Source organism: Calonectris borealis, chromosome 11 (assembly GCF_964195595.1).
Source record: "Calonectris borealis chromosome 11, bCalBor7.hap1.2, whole genome shotgun sequence".
Taxonomy (NCBI): Eukaryota; Metazoa; Chordata; class Aves; order Procellariiformes; family Procellariidae; genus Calonectris; species Calonectris borealis.
Window position 1 is genome coordinate 2,174,128 of NC_134322.1, and position 25,873 is coordinate 2,200,000.

Consider the following 25,873-nt stretch of genomic DNA (forward strand, 5'->3'; position numbering starts at 1 on the left):
CAGCAAGTAAATACATGTAATGTGAGCAGCATAGCTAGAACCCATGAATCTCGTAGAAGAGAAAGAAGATATCTCATCTACTGTAGCACCGTACAGTTCAACCAGTGGCTTTTGAGCTGCAGACGCTTTGCAGGCAGTTCCAAACTGGATATATCACATATCTGACAGGAGAAATGTGCTCTTGGGTGGTGTGAATGAATCCTGGGCTGTCCCACAGCCCAGCTAAATGCCAGGCCCAGAATAGCGGTGAAATGCAATGTTGGGACCTTGGGGGAGTGGTATCTCCTGCTGTGAACTAATCGTGGAGATTCCCATCCATACAATGGTCTGCGATAAGTAGTCTGCCTTTTGGTATTCATCCAGATAAGGAACTTGGAGCGTAGATGGGAAGGCTTGTAGATGACAGCTTCTAGCAAAGTTGTCATAGGAAAATCACAAAGAAAACTGGTTGGCATTCTGGATTTGCCTTTTTATTGCATATAATGCCGTAACTCATTTAGTTAGGATAAACTAAGATGTAATAAAAATTGGTAAATATATGTTAACTGGCATTATTTTTCAAAAAAATACTTTCAAAGCTTTCAATCATCCTTGTCTCTTTCACAGGTAAAGAAATGTATGAAACATATATATCCATTATATATAATACAAAATGATGGCAGGGCAGAATCACCACAGAAATTTACTACCCAACCACAAGTACTGCATCTTTTCTGCCCAAAATTTGGCGTACAAATATAGGATGTCAACACGTCTGTGCAAGCCCACTCACAGATACACTGATTTGCAGTGATTAGACAAGGGTTTTATCCGCACTGCCTCTTACGGACAAACATGGGCTGACTTCTGAGCTCTAGGCCAGTTGGGTACTGGCCAGGTTTGATCCAAAGGTGCCATGAGCGAGTTTAATGCAGGAAGCCCTGCTGAGGACTCGGCACCACACGAACAAAACTATCCAGCTATCAGATTGGAACTTGTTCATATTCCTTTGGTTGGAGGGCAAGAAAGAGCATGGCAATGGTCTGACGAGGAGTCTGTGCCAACGTACTGTAAGGGACAATACGGCGTTGCATTACTGATCCTCAGCGGCAACACCACCTGCCTGGAGGGCAAAAAACTGGGAGAAAGCTTAGCTCCTTTCCAAGCCAGTTCAAGGTTATAAGAACATATGACTTTATGCAATGTATGTATGTAGCATCCAGAGTTTACATATAGCTCCCTTCCTGGTCCTATGGGAGGGAAAAGCAAGTCTTGCAGATGTTTGCTCACCAACACTTAACAAAGATGAAATATTCTCACATTTACCCACGTGCAAACTCACATGTTAGCATTCCCTAAAGCCCTTTTGCCAAATGTGACAGCCTCCAGTACAGTAACCCAGGACTAAAGAGTTGGTGCTGGTAATCCAGGATTAATATAGGTTAAATGCTTGGATAGGACATATGAATGACAGAATAGTTGCCTATAATTCATTCGTAAATGAACATTTGAAGCATAATGGAGAAATAAAAGGAGATAAATATTTAAATGGGCCCAAGATTAACAAGAATATGGCATACAATATGGTATAATTACTCCTTATAACACTTAACAGCGACTTTGCAGTCTTATTTACCTTGACTAAGAAATGTTTGGAGGAATTTTTCCCATGTAGGGAATCGTTTCTCATTGACTGGCTGTACGTGCTGTGCTAAAAGGCCCGGCAGCTCCTGGGAGATCTTCACCAAAGCTGGCTCCTGCAGAAACAAATTAAATAGAACCACAAGCAATTTTACTACAGAAATGAAAACTGCTTGTGGGGTGATTAAAAACCAGGCCTCCAACAGGCAAAAAAAAAAAAAAAAAAAATGTGGTTACTGTTTACCCACAGTCAGGAAGCCTTTTTTAATTTTTCTACTTACTACTCTTCCCTCTATTGAAAACTGTCCTTCTTTGAAAGACAATCCCCCCTCTTCAATATAGCATCTATTTCATTATAATTTATATCAATAATTTGATCTGGCAACTGAAAATGCTAAGCACTTGCTAACTGCTTAGGGATCAATACCAGCAGTCAATAAGTTCTACATTGTTTATATTTTGAAACTAAGCAGATTGAAATAGTCACATGTGCCAGAAATAGTTTTACTGATTCTATGTTTAAGCTGTTATATCAAACCAAGCACCCTTTAGTTATTTTTTAAAAAAAAAAAAAAAGAAAAAGGAGGATACTCAACAAAAAGCGTTTCTAAAGCGGGAGATATCCTTTTACACTCTCCAATCTGTAACATAAATTCACTACTGTATTTGTGTCTCTATCTTTGGTAGAATTTGATTAGTCATACTACAGGAGATAAACTAGCTTTTTCCTAGTTTCAAATTCTTTGCTATATTATCACACACACAAAGCCACCCCATTAGAAACAGAACCTAACTGCATTGCTTTTACTGTTCAAAAATGTCCCAGAAGTACACAAGCATATAAAGTGCAAGGACCCTGACTCTATTGCTTCAGGCTCTTTTTCTTGCTGCTTCATAAGCATTTGCCTGCTTCCCCTGGGTCTCTTTGCTTCTATTTTACATCCTCTCTCTTCAGCATCCTGTGCTTCAGAAGATGACCAACCGTCCTCGGCTCTTGGCAGTGTCCTAAGCCACAATCATATTATCTTGAGCTCTGGAGGAACATGTTAAAACCTTATGGCTAAGATCTATGAATAAGAAAAAAAAATATACCTATTTTTCCAGTCCAGTGAGTTTGAAGAGATGGACCTTGTCATGAAGCGCATGATGTGACGTAACCAAAACTACGAATTCAAAATCAGCTTGCTGTGATTTATCTACCAGAATGAGGAGAAGGAGGATGGGCCGATGGTTAGGGTATCAACTTTGCATATAGGAGACGTAGATATATCTTGTTCCTGACTGCAGTCCGCCTGTGCAACTTTGGGAAAGTGACTTTCTGTCTGTGTCTCAGCTGTCCAGCCATGAAAGGGGGACAATTGCTGTCCTTACTTCACATGGAATTAAGAAGAAAATGCCTTTAAAAATATTGAGGTGCTTAGGTAATGATGCTGATCTGGGCTATGTGGGTTCCTATCATATACTAAGGAGAAAAGTATGTTGTTGACTTTAAACATCTCAGAAAAAATGATAAAAAATGGTTTTAGTCAGTATATCAACATACCAAGCAGCACAACCTTAACCTTATGGCAAAACCAAAGGACCATGTAAAACGTGAGATCCAAGTTCAGAATTTACCCAGATTCAGGTCTTACACTGCTCGTTTCCTTACAATCTGTAAGGAGGAATTTAGGTTTTTGATAGCTCAGCTGACTAAAACAACAGAGCAGTGAGCAAGTATCAGTTGGCCTTGTCTTGGTTTGCATTTGCCTTGAAATATTGCTAAGCCAAGAAGTCACAAGATTAGGTGGTTCATTGCACAGTGCAAATAAACGCAGCTTTGGAGAGAGGATCTGAGCCGTGATGGATGTCATGGAGTTGCTGACCTACAAATCAGTTTGCACCTGTCAGTGCGTTCAGCGATACCTCTCTCACACTGAGTCTCATCCCTGAGATCTAATGACTTTGGGTATTGTGCAATTTAAACAGAAGTATAAAAACAAACAAACAAAAGAAGAGGTATGCAATGGCTGCCTGCAAGCTTTTGATAAATTACTGGGGAAAAAAACCCAATAATCCCTGCTGGATGTGTAGAAGCATTTCAGAGTGCTGTGAGCAAGTCTGTATAAGTAAAAATTAAACTATGAGCATGTGAACTGGGACACAACTTTCCATTGCAACAATTCCGAGGGACATAAGGGCAGCTGCACCAACTCCATGGAACAGTGCTGGGGATAGTCGTATCTCCTTTTAGACAGAGTTGTTTTTGAGGATCATACATGGCTGTGGAAGAAAGCTCCCTAAACTGGGTGCAAAATCAAGCAGAACTTCCAAACTTCGAAGTGTACCGAAGGGCACACTTACCTGGCTCACAAATGGAGGCTGCTGGTGACACAGAGACTCCATTCCCCTCATCTATACATATAGTAACATCATATGCTACTACTTTCTGTCCATATGACAGACGTTAGACAGGCAAGACTGTTGCCATACTTCGTCGACAGACCCAGTGTTGCTTGCTTAAATAAGGCCAAATAGCATTTGAAGGGGGCTTGAACACAGGGTGAACTCAGAACGCCTGTCAGGGCAATGCGGATGCACGGTGCCCGGCTCAGGAGCATCTTGCTGTTCAAAGCACCCTCAGTACTGGCGGACTGTGAAGGGTGCGTGCACCAGCACCAGCCACCTTACAGAAAGGTGACAGGGGCTTTTAAAGAAATAACTAATTCAAGAAAATCTGAAAAATATTCTTGTGGGATTGAACCCACCGTAACAGTGCTTTTAACAAGTAATGCCTAGATAATCAAGGTGTTCACAGAAGGGATTTGGGCAACCGCTTTTTAAGGACCAGCACCTGGAATTCTAGTTGAAGTTTTTTTGCAACTGTAAGCTCTAAAAAGGCAATAATCCTGATTATAGGGAGTTTTAGTAGGCAAATTCAAGCCCAGATTCAACATTCACTCATGAAGTCAAACCTTTTAAAAGGATCAGTGCTCGGTAGGCTAATCTCATTTAAATTGGACGGTATCTCCAGCAGAGCTTACCAATGTTTTATCTCTTGATGTGGCCCAAAACAATTCAGAATCATAGACTCAATGGAAACAGGAAGCATTTGTTCAAATCTTTCAGCTGATGTTTCTTAGTACCAGTAAAAAAGGAGCAGCCCAAATACTGTTTATGTCATGTAGAAATCTTTAAATCTATCCAAATCTGTTTTGGACCTTTTTATAACAATGAATAAGCATAAAAAAAACCCAAACCACTTTTCCCCCCCTAAATGTAAAATAATTTCTCACCCCTCTGCTAGCTGAATCTTGAAAGGCTTTCTTAGAACGGCAGTTGCAACAAAGAATTAGGACCAAATGTGGCATATGTTGAAGGCACTGGTAGGGAATCTGAGACAAATCAGTCAGCAAAGAAAAGCCTGTTGAGAAGGTAAGTAAATAAATAGAAAGAAGAAATAGACTTAGAAATAGGAAGAAAGACCTGGGGACAGAAAGAGGCTGCAGCGCAGAATGCATGAGAAAGACCTAGGGCTTTTTAGCTAAAAATCAGATTGAAAGGAAATTATTTAGACCTTGCAAGCAAATAGAGTGAAGAAGTAACTCCAAATAAGTAAAGCTGACTGGGCCAGAGAAGAATAAAATCAGCAGACAGATCTTCAGCAATACAAACTGCCACATCTCTGCTGAAGTCAATGAAGCTATGGCAATTTATGCCACTTCAGTGGCACTATGACAATTCATACCATTTATACAGTATATCCTTTATATTGCGATCAGTGGAGCTCTGATAACTTATTCCAGCTGCCCTGACATGAATTGGTCCAGCCTAGCTTATTCTTATGTTCTCAGCAACACCAGCAAACACGGCAATATTGGAAGAGTCCAGTGACTGCTGTCTGACTGTCCAAATAACTTTCATTATTTCCTGTTTTGCAAACTAAATTGATTGGACATTTTTTCTAATTCTGACAGGTACATGCTGGCCAGAACCACAATCTACTGCACTGAACAAAACAATCTGAGAGGTTTATGAAAATTGAAATGTTTTGGGGAAGCGATACACTGAATAGCCTATCTACTTAAAGTTTGCAACCTGATTTAAAGCCCAGGCATTTAATTGTTAACTGCAAATTTTAAAATTAAAAAGTGCCAATTTTGCCTTCCACGAGCTGGAAAAGTATGTTCTGATGGAAGGTAACATCATGTAAAACAGCTATCATTACCAAGAAACACAAATGTTTTTCGTATGTAAAATTGCTTTGTAAAATATTTGCTCCATCTGCTGAAAGTAGCAAAGACAATTTTCCCTGATAGCTAATGGCCCATTTCAGCTGTATGGCAAGCGATTCACCGTGGCTGCGACTTGCATTAAGTAGAATGGCGAAAACAGTGCACAGAATTCTCCACTTATGTAGTATTATCTACTCACTGCTTCCTGAGAGCCCGTCCCTCATTATCACGGCCTTCGCTTTGGATCAGCACACAGGACTAGGGTTGCTTTGACTCAAGAGGCTTTTTGTCAAACTGAGGCACATATGCTATGCTTCAATACAAAAGCACAAAACAGCCACTTCCCTTGACTACAAGAACAAGAAGGTTAGTTCTCTTTCAACTTTCCAGCACTTAAACTGCTGTTCCTTTTTTCACACCACATGGGGCCATGGTTTTCTCTTCTGGCTCATGCTGTCACTCTGCACGCTGAGGATTTCAATATATAAAGATCAAGCACTTCTTTTAATTCTAAATTCAACTACATACACATACAGGAAAAAAAAAAAGCAAAAAACCCCACTGGACTAGTCAAAAAACCCCCTCCCAGTTGCTTGTTTCATTGTATACTTCGCTACTTACTGTACCCCTATTGAAAAGCGCATGTTTACATTGTGCCCTGAACTACTTCAACATCTGCTAAAGGACCAATAAAAAATAAATAAACCAGGATTATTTAGAAAGAGAGATCCTTTCTATTTCCTCTGAACACTCCTAAACCAGCAACAGCAATATGCTGCGAGATCCCTTTTCGTAGATGTCATGTCGGAAAACAATATATGTGGGAAAATCAAATATAAAATCCCTACAGCCTGTGCTACCAAAAATCAGACAGAGAGAGGATCCTGAAAGCTCTACAAGTTTGTCAAATAATTCTGCATGTTTATGCACAGCATGTTAATTTGAGATTAGAACAATTTTATTAAATAGTTTGCTTTCTTACTCCAAAAAAATACTCTATGTGCATTGCTATTTTATGCATAAAAGCATGTCTTTTGCGAGGTTGCAGCCTTCATTTTTCAAGGTTGCCCACATCTACCTTCAGAGCGAAGAAAACATAACATAATTGTCATAATCTTCAAAAATCTCTTTTAAAAAAACGTTTATTTCAAGTGCAGCATTTGTAAGTTCAGGACATCGGGGTGTTAATCCTCATACAAAATGAGATAAGTAATATTTGAATGCATCTTTTCCATATTTTAATGAGGTCTCTGCAAACGCACAAACAATTCAGATGCCCTCAGATTAATAATATTTTCCTAATTAATTTATTTTTCTCTATTTCAATCTCTATAAATTTTGTTCACTTTTGTTCACTTGCCCTCCTTTCTGGCTTGTATCTCTAAAGAAAGAATTCTAATGAATTCCAAAAATGTGATTTCAAAAAGAAAAAAAGACATCATGTAGATAATCCACACTCACTTCCCAGGAAATTTCATCTAAATTGCTGAGCCGTAATGCTAAAGAATTGTCAGACAAAACCTGCATTGCGTTTCACAAACAACACACGGTTAAACTTTTTATTCTTAGAGTTGCCTATGTGTTACTTTTTGGATTTTAGCAAAATAAACATTTTTAAAATAATCCAAGCAGGCATTTTATTGGATGCGATAACATTAACGGATTTCAGATTTCTTTAGTACTCTTGCTTTATCCTCTCCTTCCACACTGTTATTGCTACAAACTGGCACTTAAATTCAATTGATTCAAAATATTCTGGATCCATATGGCCTAAAACCCTGGAGCTGAAGTTCTGATATTGCCTCACTGCTGTTTTCTAGCATTTGCCTCTACTCCAGTCCCCAGATGGTGGAAGTAACATTTAAACCTCCTTTTCTCTGCCTTGTACAATAGACCTTGGCACCATTTCAACTGTTTACTCCGGTAATTAACAGCACTGATACCACAACAATTACAACTCCTACAATCTTAACACAATAATGCTATGAATTAGTGAGAGCTAATGGCTGGAAGGTATAGTGGTTCCAGACTGCGAGATCTGTGCATTTTTAGAATAAAATAAAAGGTACAAACAGCACGCTTGCGGTAGACAATGATTACCTAGTAATTAGTTTACACAAAGCTTCCTATTTAATGGCAAAACGCTGTAATTAACGCGTGACAGAAAATCAAAGGGTACTTTGTAAGCATATGAAAAATTAACACTGCAGGCCTATAGCTTTATGTACTGATTAGAAGCATATTAAATCAATAGGACATACAAACCAACAGCTTGCATATCTGATTATTGCAAGTCTCAGGAATGGATATCATGGCTTTAATTTAACCAAGGGATACAATTATCATGCTTTATTTTACTTAGGATTTAAGAATCACCTGAAACATCACTATGGCAGCTACACAGATACATTAATAAGCTGAATAAGAGCACTACAGTCTGCTTGCAGATGCAGTGAATATTTAAACTATTTTGGATATATTGATGACAAAGCACTGCCCATACTGGGAAACAACCTGCAACTGTATTGCTTTCTCAGTAATCAAGTTCTTCCTTAACTCTTTGGGTTCTTTCTCTTTTCCCATTAAACATCATATCAGTTAGAAGAGGTTTTAAAAGCCTGTCAAAATGCTCTAAATGCATCTTCTGTGTCTCTGTCAATGTTTCTGGCCCTCTTCAGGCTGAAAAAATTACCACACCTGCAATTGCATGTGTACAGTAAGAGCAGCAGCAAAGACTACTTGCTTAAGAACCCCCTCGGTAGACTTTAGGTGTTACACTATGACCAATTCAATTGCTTGCAATTTATTTCGGTTTCAGTAGTATTTGTAGCGTTGCCCTAGAACAAAGCTGGTGGCATTACAAAAGGTGATCAGAGTGGTGAAAATGAGAATGGGTAGTAGAAAGGAAAAAAGCAGTGTTAGGAAGCTATACTGTGTTCAAAGACAGTCAGAAACGACAGTGTGCTAGCAATGCCATGTTTCTAAAATTGTGTCTTTGACAGTATTACGTTTGGGGGGTTTTTGACCTGTTTATAAACATATGCTCTTTACTCTGAATTCCTACTTCAGTAAAGAAACAAGATGTGGTATGTAAGCTTCAGGTTTCTTATAGTGAATGCAATTCACTCAACCAGTTAAAAATCTCACCACTGTTCACGATTTTCAGATAATCCAAAGTTTATCTAATTACTTATTACAGGACTTTCGAAAGTTGACCAAAAAAATTTAAAGGACAGCCAGCATTTTGCAGCATTTTATCTTGGCCTTTGAAACTGTAATTTCCCAATAGCAATCAATGTAAAATCCAGCAACCAGTGTCTGAATATTGCTTTATCCAACTGAGACCGAAGGTTGGATTTTCCGGATTTTTCACCTTTTGAAAAGATTTTTATTTCCTTTTACACATTTTAGTGAATTAACCAAGATATACTCTACAAGGAAAACAAACTGTGACAAAATACTGTGACACAACTGGAGGCAGTAAGATTCAAACACTCTAGCATTTAAAACAGTAGGCTGCCCAAGCGCATTAAATAGCTTTTTTCTTCTACGACAGATATCTAATGGAGAGTTTTGAAATGGTTGCGTAGCTATGGCCAATTATAATGGCTTATTGAGAGAATATTTGTTGCTTGGTTTTCTGTGTCTTGTTCTATTCTTGTATTTTCAGCTCTCTTCTTCTTTATCCCTACATTTATCCCTTTTTTTGTCTTCAGTCTGACCTTCGTTATCTTTAGGATTGCTGATAGGTAAACTCACATCATGTTGCTGGTCCTGGCGGTTAATTAAGAGCCACAGTGTAATAAAAGTTAATTCTAAATTAATTTGGCTATTAATTTAATGTAGTGATTTAGATACTATTTAGAGTTCTGCAGTTGTACAAGAGGGCAGGATCTCTGCATACTCCTGTATTATTTTACATAAAAGAGGGACTGTTAAGAGAACAAAAAAGGCAACACTAGCAGGAAGGAGATGTTATCCTTCCTCTAAAAGGGAAGAGGACTGCAAGCGTTGTGCGAGTTTGAGGTGGCAGTTTGAGTCCCAAGCTTCGAAGTCAGAGACCAGGAGGCATCGCAGACTTTGACAGCCTGGTGTCTGTTCAAAAACAAACAAAAGGCATTATATATACTTTGTAGACCACTTCAGCTTGAATTCTGAGTGGGCATCTGAGCATCTTTCTTCAAGGTTATGAATGTGTGGCTGTATAAGGTTTGCTTAGCCTCGAATCTTGTTTTTGACAGACGTCACAAGTGGATGCCCAGGAAAGTAGGAAAACAGAGCAAGCATATCCATTCCCCAGATACTCTCCTAGCCTCCAACAATTTGCAGCTCAGAATCCCTCTAAATCAGAGACTGCGTCAGCGATAATAGTTTTCTCTTCCATTAATTTATACAGTCTCCCAGCAAGGCTCCATATAAGAATAGGTGAGATTTTCCAAAAACTGAACTGCTGACTTTCAACAGGAGTGAGATACCCAGCTTCCTAACATGCTTTCGAATACCATATATTAATAAGTAGTACGGATATCTTTCTGTAGATATTCCAAACAGGTCCTCGTGCAATTCTCTTATTGTTTTTTCACTTACTCCAGTAGTAGCAGAACCACATTTTTTGCTATGCACGGACCAACAGAAGCTTGAATTGGTACAGAAAATAGGTTGGAAAATCACGGTAGAATGGCATAAGAGCACTTCACACAGCACACGTGCCTTACATGCATATGTTAAACAGTTTAAAATCTGAATTTATTTGCTCCTTACAATAGTCATTCACATTGCAAGATACAATTAAACTGCTAAGGTGTCTCAGTAGTTACGGATGGTTTTGCACATAACTGGGGCCAGATCCTGATATCCTTTTTCACACTGGAGAACGTCTCCACAAATGGCCTCATCATTGCCAAATGTGCACTTGTGGAGGCAGCAGTTCTCTTGATATTGAATATCATTAGAATCTGGGCCTTGGGATGAAATTTTTTATACGCTGACAGACTTCAGCAGTGCACAGTAGGATGAAGGCCTTACAGAGACATTTAGCATAGTTTGTGAATTCTACCCTTTATGCAGTAGCAAAATAATTGTTCAGATAACTCAGATGCTGCATTAAGTTAACAAGGCAAAATACATTGATAATCCTGTCCTGCACTTTTGTTTGCCCAATGTTATATTTGAATTGAGGAATCTAAAATCAGTCTCATTTTCAGACGGAATAGATTTTTACACAGTTCAAACTCACAAACTACATTATTTTTAATCTGTTGCCTACTACATACCAATGAGGAAAATCTGGGTATCATGTCTTAAACTGCTATGCAAATGATGCTATTTGTAAGTATTAACATAATTTAGTGCTTACAGTCATATTCTCATTTCTAATAATTCTACCAGAATGGAGAGTCTTTTCGCTGTACTCCTAGCCTGCAGGATAGTCTTTCATCAAGAAGCTGAATTTTTTAATAACCTGCCAGCATATGTTTTGTATGTGGCAGCCTATGCCGATGACACAATGTCTTCATTATCAAAAGAAACAGGTCTACATACTGTAATAGGACATTAAAGCATGCCTGTGCTCATAAACTAATGCTTTGATGTTTAAATGTGTATCATTACAATGGTATTCCTTAACAAAGGATGATTTTAATCCTCTGCTCTCAATGGTAATACTCAGTGGAGACTGCAATTCATTAGATATAAAAAAGGTCTCCCGTTCTACAAAAAGAGAGCTAAACTCAGAAGGCAGAAAAATTTGAACACACGTATTCAAACAAGATGTTCAAAACGGTAGCAAGTTTCACACTTTGCCAAAGCCCACTTTAATCCTGGTCTGGATTTACGGAAGCTTTCCTGCTGACTTCAGGAAATTAGCTCAAATACGTTATTCTGTATTTTCCAACTTCCAATAAACGTTTATGTTTAAGGGCTTTTAATGGGCTGACTCCTGGTTGCATCAAAGCTCAACGTAAATGCAGTATAAAAGGGAAACCAAAGAAAGCCAGTTATCACTATGTCCTTTATGCAGAGTCACTTAGCCATGAAAGAATTGAAAAGGCACAGAAACAGGAACGCTAATACTACTTATATAGGTGTTGTGGTTTAACCCGGCAGGCAGCCAAACACCACACAGCCGCTCGCTCACTCCCCACAGCCACAGTGGGATGAGGGAAAGAATCAAAAAAAAAAGTAAAATTCGTGGATTGAGATAAAGACAGTTTAATAGAACAGAAAAGGAAGGGAAAATAGTAATAATTATGGTAGAATATAGAAAATGAGTGATGCACAATCCAATTGCTCACCACCCGCCGACCCATACCCAAGCGGCGATCGCTATTTCCTGGACCATGCCTCCTATTTATATACTGAGCATGACGTCATATGGTATGGAATACCCTGTTGGCCAGTTGGGTCAGTTGTCCTGGCTATGCTCCCTCCCAGCTTCTTGTGCACCTGGCAGAGCATGGGAAGCTGAAAAGTCCTTGACTAGCAGACTACTTAGCAACAACTAAAAATATCAGTGTGTTATCAACATTCTTCTCATACTAAGTCCAAAACACAGCACTAGGAAGAAATTTAACTCTATCCCGGCCGAAACCAGGACAATAGGGAATTTATACCAGCAAAGAACTAGACTTGGTGAATCATGTCTTCTGCCCCACTGACTCAGACGGTGGGAGCAGGATCTGGATATCTTGTTAGCTTTATGTCCCAGAGAGCTCAGTGGCCAGACAATGCTTCCACTGGTGTGGCTCTCCAGTGCTCTACTTTATGCTGCTTCACTTGCACAGAGTGAGGGATCTTTAGCAGATCAGAGAAATTAGCCCTTCAGCTTTATATGATAAGCTCTATTTTATTATGTGGAATTATTTTGTAGTTGTCAAATGCAACAGAACTGTAATCAGCACAATTTGAAATTTTAATATACAATATAATTCAATCAAACAAAAATTTCAAAACAGTTTTGATTGAATTAAAAAAATCAAAAGAGCTGTAATGAGTAGTTTATGTAAATTAAACAATTCTTTCTGGATACATTCCTTCTGGCTTTAAAACCATTACATTAGGAATGAATTTGGCACAATATACAGAAATATCAAATGCTTATTGAAATTAACACATTTAAATACCAATGAATATTTAAACTACGAATAGTTCTCTGAATGCCAGAACTAATGAAGTCGTTTCATATGGATTTTTCTGCAGTTGAAATGTATCATCTTACAGCCTCTCTCAATCATGTGGATTCTTAGGAATCTACTAGTGCATGAGTTCATGCTATACTGTTTCCCTTGGTTAAGTATTTATAGGATCTCTCTCCTTACCTAAACACCCACTGTAATGAAACATGCAGGAGTCTAACGATCTCTGAGACCTCAGTGTTCTGTCTTACACAGCTGAAAATTGCTAACAGGTTTAAAAGTTATTAGTGAGGAAAAATGTATAGAAAAAGTAATCCTTAGAAAACCAGATTAAAAAGTAATCCGTTTGTATGTGATTTCAAATTGATTAGTATTGTTCAACTATATTAGTCCAACACTTTTGTTCCAGTGATTCCAAGTTTCTATGTTGATTTAAGGGTCTACCGCCTACATACTTTCATTTATACATGTCCTCACTTTGAATAAAAAAATACTGTGTAAAATTTGCACATTATTGCATATCAATGAAGTGTTACGACACCCAACTTATTCCACAGTTGGATGACAGGCATTCATTTATATATTTTGGAATATTTAACTGTTTCATTTGAATTACTGTTACCTATTAATTTGTACAAACTAGTCTGGACTCTGTAATATCAACTCTTAGCAATGTCTTAAAATGAAAGCTCAGAGAAAAGATTTCCTGTGAGGAAGAACCCCAGTGGACTATTAAGAAGCCATAACAAACAAGCCACCCTCCTCCTTTGTGACTTACATGTGCCCCCTTCTTACTCCATATCTCAGGGCTGTATCTCTGACGTTCCTTTTGAACCCAGTGGTAGCATTTCAAATGCGAAATAATATCACAATAGGCAGTGCCATTTCCTTCAGATTCATCATTCACTTTAAACAACCAACGCTGTACTTCCATATTGTCAATGATCAGCTGGCTGAGAACGCTAATCATCTGTGGAGCAATGACACAAAGATATTTTGCATTGTGACAATATTAAATTGTTCCTCAATTTAGACTTCCAGTTCTCAAATATTTGGACTTGAAATTTATTTTCTAAATATGTTTTCTTTTTCTTAGAGATGGTTGTGTTGTTACAGTTATCTTGGATACCTAGCGAAAGCAACCTTTAACATTTTTTGATGAAGAATCTATGGCCTTCATCCTGTACTTGACTCCACTTGTGCAGACTACCAAACAGCAACTGAGCACCTTTGGCGGTCGGTGAAGTGTATTCTGCAGAGAGAAATTTGCCTGTCCAGGCTTTTCCGTCTGATCAGGATCTTAGGTTTTGGATAATCAGTACTGCTCAATAAATGTTTGTGACAGGGAACAACATGGGATGGACTACACTATTTGCAAAATCTGAGAAACAATTGTGCCAGATTCTAACAACAGCCAAAACATCTGTGAAATTTTCCTACTGGAGAGTACATTATAGGGTTATAAATGTATGAAGAAGTTATCAGGCAGGCTTTATAAAAATGCTAATTATTTATTTGTGTATGTACACAGATTTAAATGGCTTTAAAATGCCTTTTGCCCAGCTGGTGTAGGATGCAATTAGCTTCTTAGAAACTGCAAATGCCTTTGAACCTGGTAAAAGTATTATCAGATCTCGTTGCATTGGCTAGAGCCTTCTACATTTTTACATAGTAATTTTTGGGACTTTTGTTTCTTTTTTTTTTAACGTTGACCTAAAATACAATTACATGCGTGTTCCAGATGCTATTGTTTGTGGCTTTTGAGAATCGTATAAATGTGTTTTTCTTGATGACTCCCCTACAGTAATGGAAAGGATCAATAATATTGTAAGGACTGTACCAATCATAAAGAATTATGTGCTATCTTTAAGTGAAAATTGAATTGTGCTTTAACATAGCATCACCTTGCTTTGATTATTTAACCTAAAATGTCAATATTTCATACAAGCAAGCAGCAGAAGCAGAACTTCCATAACACTGTAGTATGAATCAAAAGTATTAGTCACGTAAATTATTGAACAATAAATCAAACAGTTGTTTTTCAGATCATTGATCATATATTTATTTCATCTACTACAGAAGTTGCAATGTATTTGTGTAGCTTAGATTGTCTTCAGTGTTAAAGGTGATTAATAAAAAGCAAAGCAATGTGAAAAGCCTCTCTAAGAAGTAGGAATACCTGAAAACGATGGCACTGATTATTTTCCTGTATGAGATGTAGCACCACCATAAAAATATTTTTAAAAAAATCAGTATGGATCATACTTAGACATATCATTGCAAATTGCAAAATCAACTTATAGAATGAAATACTGAGGCACTGAATGCAAAATAAACATTCGTAAACCGAACACAGTACAGAAAACTCTTGTGCCTTGTAATTTTAGTTTAGTAATATCTTTTTCTTTTCTTACTGGTCATGCTAACAAGATACGTGAATTTAGCAGTGATAAGCCGAATACAAGGTAAAACTGCAGTTGCAGATACGCTCAGTGAACCTCAGTTTGAATAGGCTGACTTCCTAAGTGGGAGAAATTTTCCCTTCATCAAATACTTAATTTTCCCAGAAATCCCGGTTCTATTTTCAGTCCTATTAATCATTGAGGCCATGACTTCATCCACAGAGCAGCAACACACACTGTTTGAAATAACTGGACCAAACGCCCTTATATATTCTCAAGAAAGACCATGAAGAATACCAGAACAATTGTATTGCTTCCTGACTAGGATACAAATTGCATTTAATTAGTCAGACAGAGCCAAAAAAGAACCCAACCTCATACATGATTTAATCAAACCCAGTTAGGGTCTAATCAATACAGTCATTGCAATTGTACAAAGTTTGCATCCTATCAAGTGAAAACCGGCACCTGCATGTTGACACATCCCAGACCACATCCTGCTTACCTGTTCATCGTTGTAGATGTCAGATTCTCCAGGAGGGGTTGGCACACAGGCACTGGCAAAAATTCGTTTACTTCCAGACTTGGTACTATAGAGATGAGCCACTTCTGGCACTGAGCCTAATATAGGCACATTTAGCATGTCAGCCACTGCTAAATCATCTTTGTGGGGAACCCCTCCAATAATGTAGGCATCTCTGCTCTGGATAAGATTTTTTATTCTTTTGATTGTCTTGGGACTGTACTTCAGCTGAGTGGCTAGGCACATGTGATGCTTCTGTATAGAGATAACATTATTCTTGTTAAAAGGTGTTCTTTTCTATTCCATGAACCTAATTTATAATGTTGCACACAATAAATACATTATTAATAGCAGGCTGGGTTATGACCTATCCTGTAGCTTAGCAGTTTAAATTGATAAAAGCTGTTGGGGTGAAGCTCCATAATCGTGCACATCTTTAGTGTGTTGGAAATGGGCTCACTGGGAATAGAACTAATTACTACACATCTGTATTTATTTGATCCATGCGGAATTATCCTTCTGTCAGTCGGCAGAGAGGCTGGTGGCCTTTGGATAATAGTGATTCATCTCAGCAACACTTCTGGCATGGTTTAACTCTAAAGCTCCTAAAAATCAATACAAAAATGAAGAAAAACCCCTATAGCAGGGAATGTATTTCACCGTACAGTTCAGCAGTATTTTAAGCGATTCTCTGAGAATAAAACACTTTGATTTACAAAAGCTTTCACTGATCACATTAAATTACTGGGGATATACATTTCCATTACACAGTAGTTCTGATAGCTACTGTAAACGCAACCGCAGAGTACTCAAGGAGAGGGTAGTATTTTTGTTGTTGTTTAAAGTACAAGGGTTTCAACTTTTTGGGAGGAATTTTTCATTTCTTCTAAAAAAGAAGATCTATTGCTGAACAAGCAGTTCATGACAGATGCTATAACCTCTAAATTTAAACTAAGAATATTAGTCATGGCAGGTGAAACCTCAAAAATATTTTCTACAAGATATCCTATGCATGGCCTGCAGATAACCCAACTATTATTTCCAAAGGTATAGATAGAGGTGCACTGAGGTTGAGACAGATAGGGATGGACATCACGCAGAAATAGTAAGAGACATCCACTGCAATGGATTGCCATAAACAAATCATAATCGTAACAAGAAGAAAATTTTCTTCACAATGAGATTTCATCTAATTTAGACCACAGTTAGGAAAGTATTCCTTTTCAGGATAGCCTAAATACTGGATTTGCTGTGGATTTCCAGGACTGGAGAACACAGAATATTTTCCTTCAAAGCCCTGGGTGCTCCTTCACAGGGACTGAAATATAAATCCTGATTCCACTACTTGGATGGGGATGATGGTGGATAATGGGGATGGGTGATGGGGAGCCCCTGGAAGTAGACAAAAGGAATTCCCTTTTGTCAGTTCCTCAGTGCTTTCTCGTACCAAACACACAGCTCCAAAAAGTGCCCAAGACTCTCTAGAGAGGAGAGACTGTAAGGAGTCAGACATGCTGCAAGGAGAGTGAGGATATAAGTCAGAGAAATGAGATACTCTTCGAAGTTCTAGTAGGGAAAAGGGGAGTCACAGAAGTATAAGGGCAAAAGGAACAACAAACAAGTTTCCTGGAGTCTTTTTCCTTCCGTCAGTTTTAAAACTGAGACTCTTAATGTTCTGATTAATTTGTTTCCTTTCTCTTGAGCCCAGCTATAAAAGCAGGGAGATGGCCCGTTCTGTTGGTCTGGTGGCAGTTCTGCCATGTAGAGAACAGGATCAATTTCCAGCCCCGGTCACTTGCTCCCTGGGGCCACAAGTGGTGATGTAGGGACGAGATTTGCTTTGTGTCTCTCAATAATGGATTTTACAGTTAATTAAGGAGTGCAGGAAACAGGCTGTAAAATCTAGTTCATTCCTGCTTTGAGAGTGGTATAGCTGCCATGATATATAGTAGTGTGAGTGAAAGCAGGTAGAAGCAGGAGAACGGAGAAATCCTCAGAATTCCAGCACGACACTGCACAGAATAGTGGTTAGTAGGTTAACCAAAAGGCTAGTTCTTGGTTGTCAAGCCTGTTGTTTTTTTTTTTCTTTTTTTCAAACTTCTCAAGATCAGAGAGGCTGACCTTGGCATCAGCCTCACCATGATGAGCAAAGCTACCACGATGCTGTTTTGACATGCTGCTAGCTGAGAATCAGGATGGCATAACCCTTTGTTAGAAGTGTTTCACATTGCACCTGGATGCCCTGAGTCACAAGAGGTCACTCTAATAGCTACCAACTGCCTAAGGACAACAATATATGGACACCCTTTTCTCACAGTGTCTCTCTCCACCTCCCCTCTGCAGACGCCAACAAGCACAGGTCTACCTGCATCTGGGTGTCTTTTCCACAGATTTTTCCTTTCATCCAGTTCCATCAAAATAGCTAGGAAACTGGCCAAGGCTGATTTGTGCTTCTAGAATTGCTCAAAGGAGCCTGCTAAGGTGGCCTTCAAGCCACGCTTTCATATATTAGGAATAAATTTAGATACATTAGGTACCACAAAAGCTTTTTATTAAATAATCCAGAAGAAAGATGCTTAAAAAGAACCTATAAAGCCCTAACCTTTACAGAGACAAAGTGACAGCTAAATCCACGGTCACTGAAGCCAGTGGGTGACTAAGATCAGTTATGAGTACAGATTCTTCTCCACACAAAAGATACATTTCTTGGACACATTAGCTAATAGATGGTAAAGAACATATGCTTAATGAAAACAAGCTAGTTTGAGGATTTTGCATATAAACAGGTGCACCACACTGAACAGCCAAGGGTATACCTCAACCCGGTACCACGTAAAACCTGTGATTGCCCATTCTTTCTGATGGCACTTGGCACTAATACACTTCTCAGCATTCCACTACTGGGTGAGTGGGGTGATCCGTATCTGTGGAAGAACCATGTAGCCCTTCTAACTAAGGTTAGCTCCCTACATCAGAGCATGTAAACATTTCCCAGTAAACCATAGTTGCATAATAAATTTTCACAAAGCTGTTTGCTCTTCACAAAAGCAAATCTTCACAAAGCTGTTTGCTCTTCTTTTCTTTCCGGAAAAGAAACTTTGTTTGGAATATTTCAACAGAAGTCGGAAGAGTGAAGGCTATACACAAGAGATGCATGCCTGAAAACAACCTGCTTTTACATCAAAACTACTTCAGCCAAATCACCATGACAAAAATCGTCCATGAAAGACGTTTTCCATTCCTGGACAGCCTTTCCATGTTTAGCAGCACATCTTTTATCCATAAGAGGATGTGTTTTAGATGACATTTTTAGCATGTTTTATGTAGAAGGTTTCTTAAAGCTTTCAATATTTGGTAGTTAGTACTGGAAAAATAACCCAGTATCCAGAGAAAAAAGTTACAATTGTCAAAGTGCAATTTAAAAAGAAAAAATATATCACTGGTATTTATCAAGGATTTACCATCCCAATAATTTTACTTTACAAGGTGAAGGCCCAGCACAGGCAGCTGTGATTCTTGTAGGTTTCCAGTATTCAGATGAAAGGACGATACTAAAGAAAAGCCAGCTCCTAAACACACAAATATCATCTTGACGATTTTCTCCAACTTCAGAGAAAACAGAACACATTCATATCTACAGAATTCATTTTAACTATGGCAAACTATCAGACAGCTCTGACTCGGGGGTCCTTCCCTGTACAGCAAAAGAGCTAAGCACTTTTCTCACATAGGTGTTTTCAGACTATTTCAACAGAAACGGATTCATACATATACACAAGTGTGTTGCTGAACAGTAAGCTACATTTGAAAACCAACACATTTATGAAATACAAAAAGCTTCTTTACCTTCTGAAACCATCAGTTTCAATCAGTATATGGTATAACAAATACTTGTTCAACAAAATAACTAGAAGAGGGTTATTAACATATATCGAAAGCGGGAGCAGGGCTTCAAGCATAGACCCTAGAGATATAAACGTACCACAAAGTTTCATAAAAATCAAATCTCAGCTAAGACACTGTGGACTTAATATTTACAATATAAAATTATTCTCCACTGTAAAGAATTTTCACTGCACTGCAGTATTTTCAGAAACACTGTATGTAGTATACATTCATTAAGGTCTCTTTTTAGACCATGTTTTAGCACATAGATTTAAAACTGACTTGACAGGTTTGGAATTAATATTTCTGTATTACTTAACCTAAGTAGTTTTATGTTCTGTTCTTTAAGAAGTTCTGCATTGGATTTAATTGCAAGAAACACTACAAACACGTGAATGATTGAATGCTGGGCTACCCAGAGATAAAGTTTGAGTAATAAGAATGGTTTATTGCTATGATTTGCTTAGAGATATAAATCTATCAAGTTCCCAGTCCAAGCATATAGTAAGAAGGGACAGTGGTCTACAAATAGCCAATATAGGACTATCTCAACTAAGTCTATAAAGCTAAACCAGGATATTTATTTCCAATGGTCTAACTAGTAGTCTAATCAGTAAAGCCCTTAAACTTGCAATAATATTTCACTGATGTGTACCAGAGCGTTACAGGTTATAAAATTTCCAATTTAATTTTACTGCATCCCTCAAGCTGTAGTAATTAGAAGACAAACTCACAGGGAAGCTGTTTATAGCTTCAGGGGTGAGAATTTTGAACCTGTCCTGCAGGTCACCCATGTCCTCAGGGTTCCCAGATCTAACAGCTGCCTGCAGACCCAGGAGTTTATTGTAATACTGCAGTAACTCCTCACTTAGATGAAGGGGGCAGATGTAGATGACGTCCACGTTGGCATCTAAAACAAAGGGGCACAATGTTCATTATTGGGAGAAAGGTAGACTCTATTCAGAACAGCAATCTGATAATTCCTGATCATTTGCTAACAGCTTCCCTAAAAAAGCACTGGAAATAAAAATGAGATCTGTAATTCCCAAATCTTAGTGGTTTAACTGCTTTTTCTGTGCTTCAGCATTTCTCTGAAGACAGGTCAGCAACCCAAAGAAATAACTAGTTTTCGGAATTCAATCTGCAGAACATATTGGGGGCAGAATTTTGAAAGTGTTGCAGGGGGATTTATATGCGCAACTCACATTAACATCAATGGGAATTGCGCGCTGCTTTAAAAATATATCCCATTAACTTCAGTAAATTATAAAACTGAGCTATTAAGTTTAGAAAGCTGATGAAATTGCAATTTCATATGCTGCCTGGATTTTGCATGGCCTGTTCCTATTCTTGTCCTGTCCACATAAAAGCTCACAGTAGGATACCATTAGTAACTATTGCTGAGCATATAGTGAGTGTGCAGATTAGCTAGTTAAATACCACAGTGTGAAAATCTGTTTTTCTGCATGTAAAACAACTTGGGCTGAAAGATAGTGTATACACAAACACTTAGAGGTGAGAAAGTGAGTGTCTTTAATATATGCTGTTCTAGAAAATTTTAACTACTCTGCTCTTCTAAAGTATTAATGTTAATAGATGAGCTAATGAATTAATGGGCCTTGCAACATCAATAGAATACGCTGCCAAAAAGCACTCCTAGATTTTGATCCAACTCCTGCTGAAATCAGTAGGAAGTCTTTCATTGTCTTTACTGGGCACAGGAACAAGAGCCCTGAAAGTACCAGGGACAACTGCTATTACATATGAATGAATCAGAAGCAAAGCAAGTATTGGACTAAGGAAACCCTGAGCTTAACGTTATAAAGGCATAAGATATGCCACTCATTCACTTTGTTTTGCTGTACTGCTACAGGCAAACAACCCACATTAAAAATGTAAGGCCAGAATCTCAACTGAAGCATTTTAGCAGTACAGCATCGACAATCAGCCCTGTATCTGAAGCCCCGACAGAGCCTTCATATAATACAGTTCAGTACTATGTAAGTTTTAAAAATAACTAAAAAACCAGAACTGTTAGTCGATACTCTATTGCTTTTAGGCATTTACTGAGACCTGCAAAATGAGCCTGAAAATTTACCAGCTAGGGTACAAAAAGACTATTTGCCAGTGTCGGCTGTAATGCTGAATGGACCGTACTGTCAAAAATTGACAAGTTTAAGTGAATTTGTTGAATAAAATGCTGCAACACATTTTACTACTCTTAGCAATGCCCTATAAAGAGATATACAAGTCTGCTTCAGACACAGTGGGGCTCCAGAGGCAGATTAGCTAATAGCAGGTCACAACAAGCAAGGAAATTCTCTGGTATTGTAAAGAAAAAAAGCCAATATGGTAAATATCAATGCTCTTCTGCCAGGCACAAGTAAAGCATCTGATCTAGTTAATATTTAACTAATTTGTATCTTACTCATGATCTATTTTACATTTTGCAGTAGAACCAATTTTCATGTTCACAGATTTTAAAGTGATAAAGAATGCCTGTATAATGTGTTGACTTCGTCCCTTTAAGTTTCTAACCATCATTTTAGAGACCAAAAAAATCTGTGTTAGAAAAATAAAAAAAAACTGTACTGTGGAAAAACAATATTAGTGCCTAGATAATATATAAAGGCAATTACATTATTATTTTAGGTAACTGTAAATTTCTGGATCTAATATATTTTTGTTACAAACTTACCAAATGGCATTTATAAAACAATAATGATACTGAAATATACATGAATCATGTAAAGTATGTCATCCCAGGGAGCCAATGAAGTTGGTCATTGACAAATAATATCCTTCACTGCTTTGCTTAAAAGAGGACTGTCATTCTAGGAAAAACTTTTTAATGTATACCTTTTGCCTTGTTTGCCAATTGAAAAAAAAAAAAAAGGTTTAAATAAGGGCTTGCTCTTTTCCAGCACATCTTTCTCTCCGTATGAGCCTGAATGAACACTAGCAGAATTAGCTACCTAATTTTGTAGAACACTAAACACTTTTGATCGTTTGTGGTGCTCAGCATGCCACAGGATGAGGCTGCTTTACCTTAACACGGAGTCAGAAAGAATCTGCATGTTCTTCTTACGAATAACATGGACAAGAGCAAATGCCATACCAGATACATTACTCCTGAGCTTATATATTCTCTATATTTAACATTAATACAAAAAAAAAGTCCTTATCAGTCATTCTCTGTTACTGACAACTATGGGCAAATAACGATCAAAAAATAGGCAGCCAACAGCTCATAACATACCCAGTATGTCACACAGCCTTCCCATCTGCATATTCTGTTGGAGAGCAAGATCAGGAATATGCTCACGGATGCATTGGGAATATCCTGGAAAACAAGTAAAGCCCCTTGCAAACTGTATTCAGAAAACCGCTGGTACGTATTTGAAAGAAATCAGACTTTTGGATTAAAAAAAGCTGTAATAAAAGTATTTCAAATCCCAAACATGGTATATCACTAATTGCATCATCTTTATGAATTTACTTTTATTAGTGAACTGATGTAACATCATCTTTTTATGTCATGAGATTTTAAATACAGACCTAAATGTTACAGACCTATAGAGCTTTATAATTTAAATATGTACACTGAGTATTTTGTTTGATTCTTCTGTGTTGCTGGATTTTTTTTTTTTTTTTTTTAAACACACTGAAAAAGATGACACCATCATTAAGCAAGAATCCTGGTACAGTTTGTCCTTCACACAGATAAAAGGCAACAAAATCACTTCATTAAGGAGATGTCTCAGTGATACCTGATCACTTTGTTGCAGAGGATGAATGAGTGGCAGCCTGTCTGAGCTTGGATTACCTATTTGGAGGTCAGACTTCCAACTGATTGCATACTCGCATTTAAAAAGACTGCAGTAAATGACATGACCATTGTAACTATAATCTCTAATCCTGTAATTTTTAAATTCAGTTAATTCCAAATTAATCAGTGTGTATATACAAACACACAACGAGAGTTGCCAGTTGCAATAGCTGTGATTAAATCAATAAGGAAGTTCAGCCTAATATTCAGTGTTTGGCATAAAATCCTGACTGATCCAGTAACAAGATCCTTACAACGTTTCCATATATCTGCACATGACCAATTATCTGAAACTTATGAAAAACTTAGTTTGACTAAAACCTGCTCAGTATTTCAGTGCTTTCATTTTGGAAGATAATAATAGTGGATTTTCCAGGCAAATTACAAGGACAATTATTATAAGTAATCAGCATTCTAAGGTGCCGTGGCAATGACACTTTGCACACAGGAGAGCAGAACATAATAAAATACAGAGAAATGGAAATCACCAGTTTCATTTTTAGTAATTTCTTGTAAAGCTTACATGTTGTAGTTAGCACAATGGTACCAGGCACCTGGTATCAATGTAAAAGATATCGATTTCTTTGCCACTCTAATATTAAGCTACAGTAATTTGAAAAAGCTTGCTCTGATTACTTAAACTTTAGTCTCAAGGCTTCACTTTGTTTTCTCAGGTGGGGACCAATTTTAAGGCACTAACAATGCTGCCTAACCATTTCAAAGCATTTAAGTTTCAAACGTAGAAAGTAGCTGATTTCCCCACACTAAACTGTCCTCTTGAAAACACATTTGTTTTTAAGAACTAAATACGGGCAGAAAAATAACATGCAAATATCACTTGGAAAGTCAGTAATTATTTGAAAGGAATAACAGTTAAAGTAGCAATTGAACAAAAATTAAAACTTGCATGTAGCTATAGTTCTGCAGATATACTATAGCATTATACCATCTACCACATGTACTTTTCTTAGACATGTTAATAAAACTTATTAATTCACAATACATTAGCTTCCATTGACATGACCCCGTTAGATTTAATGAGAGGAATATTCATTCCTTGTGAATCATTCACCTTCCAATGGACGTCATGAACCACATTAATCCTCACACCTGACACATTTCTAATGCTCTGTACTTACATGGCTGGTCATCTGACAACGCTTATTAAAGGCAGAGGCTTAATATTCCTTTCCTTGCAGTTTAAACAAAATTCAACCCAAATGAATTACATATACTGTGATCATAGCCTACAAGTTCCAGTACAACTATAACCTGTACCATCATTTCTTTTTTGTTATGTACAGCTGGTTTATGTATCACTAACATTTTGCACCACAGCATTTGGTCTCAAATGCATGAAACATTTCAGATAAATTTGCATTTGCTAGAAGGCAAAGCTCCTATTTTGATTCAAAGAACCACTACTTTAGTTGATCTATACCTGCAATCTGGGTAAGTTAAACTCCAAAGGTGTCTGAAAATAGCGATGTTGACAAAAGCCAGCAGAGGCAGAGCACTTGAGGATGTGGTTGTTCATTTCCACAAGGCATCAGTGCATCATGGCACACCGGTGGTGGACCTGGTCTGCAGGAGGGTTGACCTCGCAAAGCGAGAACTGAGAATTTTGATTTCTTAGTTCAGTGGCACTGAAGGGACACCGAGGGCCTTCCTCCTTCACTTGAGTTTTACGGTGGCGTATGTGCAATAACTTCAGTGGAATGCTCCCAATTCACACAGGGGTAAGTGTAGGGAGAGTTATAGAAGTACTAAAATAAGGGGTGTATGAATTAATGGTAAAGGGCTTTCACCTCCCTTTTCAACCTCAGCCATGACCTACTGCCCTTTAACTGCCATTTTCTTCATAAGTTTTGCTCATCTCAAAGTGTCTTCTCTCAACAAGGAATCCACAACACTTTTCGAAACTTGCCTTTGAAAAAAGCAGTAGCAGTACAGAGCAGAAGGTGGATGACAGTTTAAGTAACTGTGGGGCAATGTCTGAGGGGGAAGGAGAATAATGAGCTATCGAGGATTCAGCCACCTCGTGCTTCCCAGTGCTTGGGACAGGTCTAATAAATAATACCTAACTTTTCTCACCATACTTGGCACACTACTGGTGAGCTGAAACTGCTTTTAAAAAGGATTCATGTATCACACAAGAGGAAGCTTTGATAAATATACAGTAAGTTACATAAGGTGACAAATATTATTTATTGTAAATGTAACTATTCGGGTAGAAAGATGGATCAATCATTTAAAAATAGTTAAAT

The 25,873-nt window shown here is 37.9% G+C and overlaps 1 protein-coding gene across 1 annotated transcript in view; it reads right to left on the reverse strand.

Moving 5' to 3' along the window:
* IQCH (IQ motif containing H) overlaps nucleotides 1-25,873 on the reverse strand; it is a 72,725-nt gene that overhangs the window by 22,326 nt on the left and 24,526 nt on the right. Inside the window, exons 11-17 of the mRNA XM_075159722.1 lie at nucleotides 23,037-23,120; nucleotides 20,512-20,687; nucleotides 15,875-16,147; nucleotides 13,746-13,937; nucleotides 10,926-10,974; nucleotides 7,541-7,557; nucleotides 1,616-1,733 (exon numbers count right to left, since the gene is read on the reverse strand). Of these exons, the coding sequence (XP_075015823.1) occupies nucleotides 1,616-1,733; nucleotides 7,541-7,557; nucleotides 10,926-10,974; nucleotides 13,746-13,937; nucleotides 15,875-16,147; nucleotides 20,512-20,687; nucleotides 23,037-23,120 (909 nt within the window). The remainder of the gene's footprint in view (nucleotides 1-1,615; nucleotides 1,734-7,540; nucleotides 7,558-10,925; nucleotides 10,975-13,745; nucleotides 13,938-15,874; nucleotides 16,148-20,511; nucleotides 20,688-23,036; nucleotides 23,121-25,873) is intronic.